The 11,760-nt window shown below is 41.2% G+C and overlaps 1 protein-coding gene across 1 annotated transcript; it reads right to left on the bottom strand.

The window, feature by feature from the left end:
* Positions 1-1,150: 1,150 nt before the first annotated feature.
* LOC137291099 (perlucin-like) lies at positions 1,151-10,139 on the bottom strand. Its single transcript, XM_067822380.1, has 6 exons — positions 10,003-10,139; positions 5,911-6,069; positions 5,417-5,511; positions 1,787-1,931; positions 1,285-1,302; positions 1,151-1,161 (listed from the first exon to the last, which is right to left on the bottom strand). The coding sequence occupies exons 1-6, from the start codon at positions 10,112-10,114 to the stop codon at positions 1,151-1,153; spliced, it is 540 nt and encodes a 179-aa protein (XP_067678481.1). The 5' UTR covers positions 10,115-10,139.
* Positions 10,140-11,760: the final 1,621 nt, after the last annotated feature.

Below are 11,760 nucleotides of genomic sequence, written 5' to 3' on the forward strand. Positions count from 1 at the left end.
AAATAATCGACAATCCAGTGATCAATGGCATGAGCATCGATCTGCGCATTTTGGAATCGATGACGTCAGGGAGCCTGACCACCGATCCTGTTTGTCGACTCTTACGACAAGCATGGGTCACTGAAGACCCGTATCTTCTAACCCGGATCTTCACGCCTGGCTTCCATTACAGTCAGTTGCCTCTTGAAAGAAAACACGATATGTAAAGTATAACGTACAAAATACACAACAATGAGTTCAGGTTACAGTACACAAGGTGAATGCCTCTTACCAAAAGCATGGGTTACTGAAGGTCAATATTGTAGCCCGGACCTTCACGAGAATCATTCCTATGATCTCAGTCTTTTAATACATTTACTGCTGATTTGCATTAGTGAAAACAAATAAAACGTGTCTTTGATATTGTGGAAAAGTGTTTAGGAACATCTAAAATTATCTTTTTGAACATTTTCGCTTGCAAAGTAACATTTTCCATTTTCTGTTTACACATGCACCCGCCAAACCATAGCAATATCCAAACAGTATTTGCGTCCATTTCATGTGTAGAATGATTCTGCAGCGACTAGAATGAATGATTGAGTAACGTACTAGAAATATACCCCGATTAACAGTTGAAGACAAAGAGTGAGCCATTGGGATATTGCAGATGGGGTCAACATACAATGCCGTTGCCAACGCCCTCGAATGCCACCGCATCACAGTCATAAGACATATTCAGCGCTACTGTGACTGAGCTCACGGTAGACAGACCAAGGAGGGGACCTCCACGCATCAGAACGATTACTGAAAATAGATACCTCCGCGGGTAACGTGTCTTTTGGCGTTTAGTGTATATTGTACCTCGGTTCCTCGACAGTCAGGAATGAAACTGCCATTGGCGCTTTGCGTCACCTTCAGCGTCCCCGTACCTCCAGTTTCGAAATAGTCAAAATTGCTTCGGGTACAATCATTGACAGTGTTTCCATGTTCATCTATAGCAGAAACATCCCGGAAGATAGTCCCCCTTTGATCTACACGAAACATCATCATATTACGTCCTTGGATCTTGAAGCAGTAGAACTTGGCTGAAATATATTTAAATTTTCATATGTGACGTCATTTTCGTTTAAATACCAACATGCGGTCTAATCAAACAACGTCCATAATTTGACTATAGGCTTACTGGCAAATGCCACAAATTTGATGATCATTTTCTCTTGTACAATTTGTTTTCATAATTGTGCCTCAAATATAGCTCAAATATATTATGTCACTACATTGAACTTATATAGCCAATGAACTTACCTTCAGCTTTCTCTTTTTCTGAAAAATATATCAGTACATACAGTACGACGCAGCCACTAACTCTTGGATTATTCAATCACCCATCGAATTGTATGTGTGTATGACAGGAAGTGCACATACACACACACGAACGCACTCACGCACACTCATGTCAATGCGAGTTTCGAGGTATAGTATATATGTGCTTTTATATTAAGATTAACAGCACGATTTTTTTTTCGATCTACGCTAGTATCTACTTTCAACTCATAACACGAAATCGAAACATTATTTAAGTTAGAGGGTACCTTTATCGCAAGACTTCCCCTGCCAGCCTATCTGGCAGCCATATTTGCAGAGACCGGAAGTGGTGTTGCAGGCCTCCCCTCTGCAGTGACATTGGTAGGCGCAGTTCTCTCCAAAACGGCCAGGGATGCAGTCTGGAATTATTTTTGGTTGGAATCAGAAACGGGACTTTGGAACAACAGCAAATGATCAACGGTAATGATAAAAACTCACTCACCCGAAGGCTTCTGACAGAAGAACAGTTGTGGGTTCCTGCATCTTTCGATCGACCATTTCTTCGTTTGTGACTTCCACACTGGGCAAGTAACTCCAAGGCCAGGGTTGAACCTGGCATTATCTTCGAACTGCGTGTACGGGAGGGACTGGAAATAAATTCACTGCTGAAAAACACAGTTTGCACTCCCTAGAAATGTAATTAAGGGACCGTTTATATTGTATGGATAGTTGGGGTTATGATTGTTTCTAGAGAAGCATGTACAATGTGAATGAGTGCCCCCCATAAGCACGCCACCACTCTACCCTAAAATTTCTGTACAAACGTAAGTGACCCCACCTCCCCCAACACACACACACACCTGCGTGTCATGTACAAAATCAGTTATCTCCCCTTCCTCCTTCCTACACTGTTTATAAGCGTGATTCTTATATGTTTGCTTACTCCCCTTAGCCCATGTATACAAAGGTGACACTCTACAGACTGACACACATACACACACAGACAGACAAACACAGACAGACACAGACAGACGCAGACACGCACGCACGCACACACACACACCTCCCTATGACTAAATCCAAGAAACAGCATCCAACCCAACTCCCTTTGTAAATCATCTACACCCCTCTATCCCCAACCCCCGATTCGAAATATCCCATTCCCTTATGTTGTCTTTTAGGATTCTCGGGGCAACATCATTGACATTTCCAGCAGGGTATACGTTCCGATAAATCTGCACTATACCATAGAGGCATCTACGGCTCAGTCCGATAATTGTATTACATCCTTTGGCTGTTTTTTTTTCCACAGGTGTCTACGCTGGGAAGTTGAGCGTAGCAATCACAACTCCCTTCTTTCGCTTCTTATAAATTATCTAGCCGTTTAAACTTGGCAACACAAATGATGCAGGAGAGCTCTGAAAAGGGTAGAAGGAGTTCTTACATATATTGTTTCAGACCTGTCAATCTGTTTGATTTCCAGCAAAATTTGATTCGCACTGTGAACAAACCTTCGCGGCTATCGTTGTTGACACGGGCATGCTTGGTTGTAACAGCTGCTTAGGTTGGCTTCATGGCTTGACTTACGGAATGTATATTAATGATTTCGATGATCACCTAATCAGTGAAAATTATGTGTATTATCCAGTGGATATATGATACCGTGGGATAAAGTCGTCACTTGTCTGTCCGCCCACCCGTTTGTCTGTAATCATTTCGTTTCTGGAGCAGAACTTGAAAACCGTTCATAATGTCTTCCTAAAACTTTTGTATGCATCAAACAAGTACTGACGTGGTGCCTTTTGATATTTTAAGAATTTTACTTTATTTTTTTTTTTTCATTTTTTTAATGGGTACAAACTGGACTTAGATCGCACCAAGGCTGGGGTTGGTTTGCTGAGCAGAGCTTGAAATCATGCATTATATATTATTATGATTAAAGGACGAAAGAGCGAACGATGAATGAGAGCGACGTCATATCTTTATTCTCGGGGTGACTTGAGATGTGTGCTTGACTGTAACAATAAACACAACTTAAAATCACATATAGCAATAACGTTAACTGTTTACGATAGTACGTAACCCGGTTCATAACGTGTTACGGACTGCATAGGTTTCATGTATTACATTTTCATTCTTACAATAACTTATGTAATTACCTCATCGGTACAAACATATTCATTCACGATGTTATCTTACCGTTTTATACGCTCTCCTGAAAACGAACGATTAGCTTGTTTGTTGACCATCTCGCAACGAGACCTTCGAAAGACATGTGACGAGGCACCTGAATTATATGCCCTTTAATCACGTATGTGATTACCCGCCCTTTAATCACTTAAAATAATCACCAGATATCTTCACATTTCTGAAGTTTATATCTCAATGGTTACACTTAGAATTGAGTCTGGCTTAGGGTTTGTTTCTGGGGCAGAAGAAAGATCTTAAGATGTAAGTGGAACTGGTGACTCATGTTGTCACATTGATAAAAATAACTAATTTTAAAACAAAAATACACAATTTATATGTAAGTTTAAATATAAAGCCACATGAAATTAAATGATAAAGGGGAATTACTAAGACAGACCAGTCATGGGCTCTTAACAGAAACAAGCTGACTCTTTTATATTTTTGCTATCTTTTTATTTTTGCAGAATCACTCGAAAAACTTCATCGTCTTTACAGATTCATTATCTTGCGTTCAAGCACTTCAGAATTTTACTTCAAGTCATCCTATCCTGTCCAACCATCCAAAACATTTTACAACAGATTCATTACTTTACAACGATCTTTGTACTAGCCAATGCGATATCGTCCTTTGCTGGCTGCCAGGTCACGTCGGCTACGCAGGTAACGCAAAGGCCGATGCTGCAGCTAAAGTGGTTTTTGACAGACCGTATCTCCACTGCTGATCCCCTACGGTAACTTTAAACCCACCATCAACAGTTATACTCGGGACTTTATACAAAAGAGGTGGGGCACCCAGGTAGGAAGAAGTAAACTTCATGAAGTGAAACCAACAGTTGGTTGTACCTACTTGGGTCGTCAGTCAAGACGCGATGAAGTAGTTTTACGACGATGTCGTCTAGACTACAGAGGGTTTACTCATGACTGTTGAAAACGGATGGGGATGGACCTCCCATGTGTGTCTCTTGCGATGAAGTGTTCACCATCAAGCATATTTTGCTTGACTGGAAGTTGGCGTGTATCATAAATTGTAGTTTTGTAAAGAGAATAACGAATTGCTTGCTTTTGTATTTGGTGCTATAACATTTTCTGTTTTCAAATGGTAGTGAAATGAAAATATATGTTTTTGAAACAAAACATTTTGGACCATGGACTGAGAACGGTAATAAATGCAAACTCGTCAATTTATGGTTGGTATAATGCCGAGGTGACTTAAAACCCAACTCAGCTGAAGAAGAGGTGTGGGTTGCGGTGAGCTGGTTTGTGTGTGTGTGTGTGTGTGTGTGTGTGTGTGTGTGTGTGTGTGTGTGTGTGTATGTGTGTGTATGTGTGTGTATGTGTGTATGTGTGTGTGTGTGTGTGTGTGTGTGTGTGTGTGTTGCGGTGAGCTGGTTTGTGTGTGTGTGTGGGGGGGGGTTTGCGGTGAGCTGGTTTGTGTGTGTGTGGGTTGCGGTGAGCTGGTTTGTGTGTGTGTGTGTGTGTGTGTGTGTGTGTGTGTGTGTGTGTGTTGCGGTGAGCTGGTTTGTGTGTGTGTGTGTGTGTGTTGCGGTGAGCTGGTTTGTGTGTGTGTGTGGGGGGGTTGCGGTGAGCTGGTTTGTGTGTGTGTGGGGGGGGGGTGCGGTGAGCTGGTTTGTGTGTGTGTGTGGGGGGGGGGGGGGTGTTGCGGTGAGCTGGTTTGTTGTTGTTATACTTGTTTCTTTTAAGAATACGGAGAGTTTCATTAGTGTAATGACAAATATAATTCATCGAAACAAAGTCACTAAACCAAGTCGAGTTCTAAATATAGTTATTACACAGCTACCAGTCTATATCAGTCTGTAGTGTACATACTATTTCCCTTCTTTGAAGAAGGGGTTTGCTTCAAATCAACATAAACTGAAGGTACCCTCATTACCAAAGTTTCAGGATTCACCGACTGAGGTCGGGATGAGTTATCCGCCCTTACCTTGAGCTCTGCTGTTGGAACCGGCCGATACATCCACTTCCCATCATAAGTTCGTAGAATTCCGAGCCATTGTGCACCCCTCACATTGTCCATGTCTGACATATACGAGGTAGCATGTTAGCAGGTCGCAAGCACAATGACAGACATTGGTCATGAATCTTTACTTGTTAAAAGAAATTAAATTTACGATGATTTTTGCTCTTTCAGCGTGTTGTGGGTACCCTGTGTTGTAGGTCATATGCCTTTTAACCTTCTAGCGCCTTAGGTTTAGGTTATCAGAAGTAATAATGTCCATGATACTATATACACTAAGAACATGGCCATGGGTTCAACAGAAAATGGGTACCCGTTGGGATACCATTAACGTTCTAGCGCCTCAAAGACAACATGGGGTAAACTGTCGGTCGTGCAGTATGCGCTTTGAGTGTGTCCCTGGTGTTCAGCGCTGTATCGGTGGCCATCTTATTGTTTTTAAGGAGGTTGGTGATACATACCTCTGAAGAGTCGGTTCTCATCTTTGTTGGTAATGACTCTGAGTCTGGAACCCAACTGATCACACTCACTTCTGGCCTTAGAGTACCTCAACTGGGTCGAGCCCAACTTGTAGCAAGACTGAAGTTTCAGCATCCATCCCTCAGGACACATGAACCTTTCTGAAATCCCCAACTTTGTCATTAATAGGTGTAATTAGATTATGTGTAATTTTCGGTAAGGCTTCATTGAATGAAAATGAAAAGGGAAAGTGTCACTGTCATAAAAAGCAGTATAACTGTTGTGACTTTATCTCTGTGTGCTACAGGTGCATTGAAGCGGCGAGTAGGCAATGTCTATTTCTTTGTTGCGGTTGTTGGGATCTGTGTGTCTCTGTGTTATGTGATTTGTGCTTATGCACGTGTTGTGCGTGTCTGTGTATATGCGTGTGGTGTTTGTTTGTGTGGTGTGTTTATGTGTGTTTGGTGCGTGTATGTGTGTATGCGAAGTGAGCGTATGTGCATGATGTAGGTATGTGTGTATGAGGTGAGTGTATATGTGTGTAGCGTAGGTATGTGTGTATATGAGGAGTGACTGGTTTTCTATATGTTTGAAGTGGATGACCAAATACCAGCGGAAAGTAATACAGACTTTGATCACTTATGAAACTGTGCAGACTGCATTCAAAATATGTTGGCACATTACCGGAATTGAGCAAGCCAAATAATTGACAGAGATTATCAATATTAGTAACCTTCATGTCAGGATTCAGCATGTACTATGATGATTATGAAACATATATTGACATCCGTTTTCACTCTACTTAAAATCACTTCAGTGAGGGCAATGTTCGGAAGAAATAATGTATACCAATTCTTTAATTGGCATTCAAGAACTTGCTGAGGTACAGACGTTGCATACAGCTTGTGGATAACAACGTCCTTTCATAGCGCGACGTTTCGGCGTAGATTAGTGCACCTTTATCAAGCTAAAAAACTCCAGTTGACTACGTATTGTATGCCAGTGCATGAAAGTTACATTTACTGACATTCTCTACGTCGGATTATATTGTAATACCCCTACGCTAAGAAAATCATAATATTGTCACACAAAGTAGCAGTTGAAGACACCAGGGCAACTGTGAATTGAATATTTGTATTTCATATAAAGGTTTCGATACACGGTTTAGATGCACATTTCGCTATATAAATGATAATTGTTCTATAAAATACGTTCAATCATGTCAATGTAACGGGGATGGCTCGACAACAGAAAACCAAGCTCCGTAGAGGCTGTAGTTCGGATTTATTGCTGTAGTTGACTAATAACACAAGTCACAACTTGGCTAATTTGCATAGGAACTACTTTCAACCCATGACCAAGTGACTTTGAATGCAACATAGACTTGTGAAAATGTAAACCTTTTCACTGACAATTGCATTATTGTTTAAGGTTTCTAAATTGATCCCAAACAGATAAATAAGACAAGACATGTTAAAATAGTTTTTTTTCAGAACACTTTCACCATTTGTGTATTTTGTACTTGTTATGTATCTTAATCTTGTTATATATTTTGTACTTGTTATGTATTTTAATCTTGTTATATATTTTGTACTTGTTATGTATTTTAACCTTGTTATGTATTTTGTACTTGTTATGAATTTTAACCTTGCTATATATATATTGTACTTGTTATGTATTTTAACCTTGTTATATATTTTGTACTTGTTATGAATTTTAACCTTGTTATATATTTTGTACTTGTTATGTATTTTAATCTTGTTACATCAACAATAGTTCATGCTCATGTATAACCACTGTAGTTTTTGGTTACACAAATTGTGACGTCAACATGACCATGATCATAACGGATTTATCACTCACTCGCTAACTCATTCACTCACGCACGCACACACGGACGCAAGCACTGACTGACTGACTGACTGACTGACTGACTGACTGACTGACTCACTGACTCACTGACTCACTCACTCACTTCTGTACATCTTAGCAGTACAGAATCTTACGTTCAATGACTGAATCTTATTCTCGTAGATAGTTGCTGTACAAGCAACCCACTTTGGCGTCGTTCTTTGTTCTGGAAGTGTCTATTTAGTACTGTGGGGCCCTCTGTTCCTCGTTAACAATACATGTATATGTATATAGATATCATGGCTATTCAGTTTCACTTATTATGGTGAGAGGGTAATACTACCAGCAGAGATAAACCTCAAAGTATTCATGTCAAGACATTACGCGCATGTAACCTTCAAGATAATGTGACACTTAGGTCCTGAACACAGACTGGCAGGGGTAATATCGTCATGGGGTTCATTCCGTGTGCCCATGTGGGGAATCAAATCCAGGTCTTCAGCGTGAGAAGTGGACACTTTAACGACTAGGCTATCCCACCTCCCACTTTAGGTTACGAAGCGACCGTACAATGTCAGCAATGGGACAAACAGAGACCATAATGCGAAGAGTCATTAATTGGCCGTATCTCTTCCTCTCCCTGTATTGAACGACACCTATGCTCAGTAACCACCGACGTTTACGTATACGTACAGGCTAGCTGCCTAGTGAAAATCGCAATACTAGTTCGTATACTAGTTTCGTAACCGTCGCACTCAGCAATGTTCCCACTATATGACCACGATTTTAGATAAACAACTCTGGACCAGAAAATCCAGTGATCAACAACATGAACATATTTACACAAATGAGATACGAAGACATGTGTCAGCGAGCCTGAAAACCCAATCCCTTTAACCGCCTCTAACGACAATTATGGGTTACTGAAGATCAAATCTAAGAACTTCACGGCGCTTGTGACGAACACTGCGTCTGGGGTATACATGTCTAATCAAAGTTGACAAATGTAATACACTGACATTTAATTTTAAATATTTACCATCTATATGAACACAGGCATATCTGTTAAGACCGCTCATTTGATATGCATGAGTGAGTATGGTTTTAAGCCGTTTTTAACCAGCAATGTCACAGCCGGGGATATCAGAATTGGGTTTCACACACTGTAGCCATGTTGGGAATCGAACGCGGATTGAACGCTGGAACCATTTGGCTACCCCACCACCCGACATTTTAGGTATCACTTGGGATACGGTGAAAACGGACCCCAGCAAAAACAGACCCTAGATAAATCGAGAAAACGACCACCGCTCATGAGAAAACGGCCCCTGTGTCTAGAGAAAACGACCAACATCAAAGGGAAAAGAAAACTCATCAACACAGCCGGATACTCCTTCGTACTTAAGGTATAGTAACCCGAAAATACACATGTACAATGGTACATAATGATGTAATGTGGTAAATCGTGATGCAATATTTTCAATGTGGGTATATTGGTTGTTTGAATGCGTATCCTTTGCTGTTCTTCAGTGTACCAAGAAAACATCAACTTATTGGCGATGCAGTGTTAGGAACAAAACCAACACCTGTCCGGCATTTTGACACCTTTTGTATTTTTAGGCTGGCACAGGTGATTAAACCTGAAGTGCGAACAACAACCATCAACCTGTACAAACTAATACTCGTGCTTCATCATGAGGCAAAGATGCTGCCCCTCAACATTGTCCTGCTGGAGGAGAAGAAATTGAGAGCGCACCTACGTGAGAAAGCTTCACAGAAGCAAACCGAACAGTTTGCAGCCTGGTCATTGTTTAAGGATGACAAAATTACCACAGGAGAACTTTTGACTAAGTGCAGCAATATCCACGGACCAGTCATTGATTTATAAACTATGAAATCACAGAATGTGAGAAGGACAAACTGCAATCAGAGCGTCAGAGAGAAAGTGATAAAGTGATTATAGTATTGAATGAAGGAAGGGAATGTGTGGGTGTTATATCGTTATATCATTATAATATTGAAGGGGGGATGAAGAAAGAAAAAAATGTGCGGACAAATGTAAGACAGTGTTAATACAGTTATTATAATATTGAAGGAGAGATGAATAAAAGTAAAATTAAGTACATGTGGTTTTCTGTTATAATGGCCGTTTTCTCTGAGCTTAGGGGCCGGTGGCCGTTTTCTCGATTTCTGTTTTGGCCGTTTTTGCTGGGGTCCGTTTTCACTATAACCCTTTCACTTACCTGATCTATCCTCCTCATCAGCATCCACGGACACAAGGAACACCACCAGCATCAACATTAACATCAGCCTCAACATGCTCACATTGCCTGTCGCCATGTCGCCTGTCGCCATGCACGAGACACCACCCAGTGATGGGAAAGAGAGAGATGGAGGCCACGTCACGTGATAAGAGACGTAGACAGCACGAGGAAAGGAGTGGACGCCGGTGTTGCGATTGGTTGGTACTGAGAACTGGTGAGACGACAGAGTGGGGTTTGTGGGATGATTGATAGTTACAGCAAGCAGGATACGGTGTGATATTAGACAACAGGTAGAGATGAGTAAGTGAGTCAGTATCATGTTTTTCGTGAGTCATAGAAAAAACGCTTGGTCCTCCATCACTGCCCGTCGGTCTGTATATGGTTAAGACAACTTTTCGGCAAGATTTTCTATGATTCTGTTTAAAATTGTGGTACAAAGAGCGCCTGTATTACCTGAAACATTTTTAAATGTAAACACAACATGTTTGGGGGTGTTTGGAATATTGCTCGACATGAAAAAAATGGTTATATGATGTGAGTTTTGGCATACACTTTTGCGGATGCCTACTGATTATCTCAATGTTTTACCCTCAAACGGCGCCTAGATGTTGTTTCAGACACTGTTGTTTCAGGAAAGTATGGTGAAATGAGGTTTAACGTCGCTCATTAGAATATTACTCGTATACTCAAACACATTATACTGACTCCGAGCCTACCAGTCCTTGTACCCATTAATGCCGAGCAGGGACCAACAAGCACCGAATGTTAACGTCTTTTGGTTTGACGCGCCATGAGCGATTCTTCAGTGAACACTAGGTGACATTTCCTTTCATTTTTGATATCTTTTCCGGTCCCCTGAAGATAGATGTGTGACTGCAATTATCCTCATCACGTCCGTAAACAAATGCCCCAAGGATGAAGGAAGGATCAACTGCACGTGTCAGTGACACTTCACCTTGGACAGTTTCCTACTCTTGGTGATGTCTCAGTTCCACCTCGACTTCTACTTCTCATAATGAAAAGGGTTTATGTGGAAGTCTGGTTGAGGAGATATACGCAAAGGTGAGGTGGATGTACAATTAACGTGTTTCGAACGTACAGAACTTCAGTAACCTTGAAAACCTCGAGCTCTGCCTACAATGTTTTGGACGTTTGCCGTTAACGCTGCACTCATCAATACTCCAGGTATAAACAGCGGCGGTCTGTAAATGATGCAGTGCTCAATAGCATGTATCATTATGTAGAGCACTGCAGCCGTGTCATATGAGGTGGGTTAGTGAGTGAGTTTAGTTTTACGCCGCACTCAGCAATATTCCGGCTATATATGGCGGTGGTCTGTAAATAATCGAGTTTGGACCAGACAATCCAGTGATGAACTGCATTAACATCGACCTCCACAACTGGGATACGATGACATGTGTCAACCAAGCCAGCGAGTCTGACCATCCAATCCCATTAGTCGCCTCTTACTACAAGCAAGGGTTGCTGAAGACAAATTCTAACCGGGTCTACCAAACATGAAGTGTTGCACATACGTTGAATATTGTGGTTCGGCAACTCTGCAATATATCACATATAACTGGACATTCTTGATTTCACAATGCCTTCATTAAGAGTAAGAGGAAGAGTTACCTCGTCAAATATTACCTTGGGCGATGATGAAGCGATCAAACATCCTCACCTAGCTAGAGATGATTATGATACCGTGATTTAAAGTCTGATTTCCAAAGTCGTGAC

This window comes from Haliotis asinina, chromosome 7 (genome assembly GCF_037392515.1).
Source record: "Haliotis asinina isolate JCU_RB_2024 chromosome 7, JCU_Hal_asi_v2, whole genome shotgun sequence".
NCBI classification, from domain to species: domain Eukaryota; kingdom Metazoa; phylum Mollusca; class Gastropoda; order Lepetellida; family Haliotidae; genus Haliotis; species Haliotis asinina.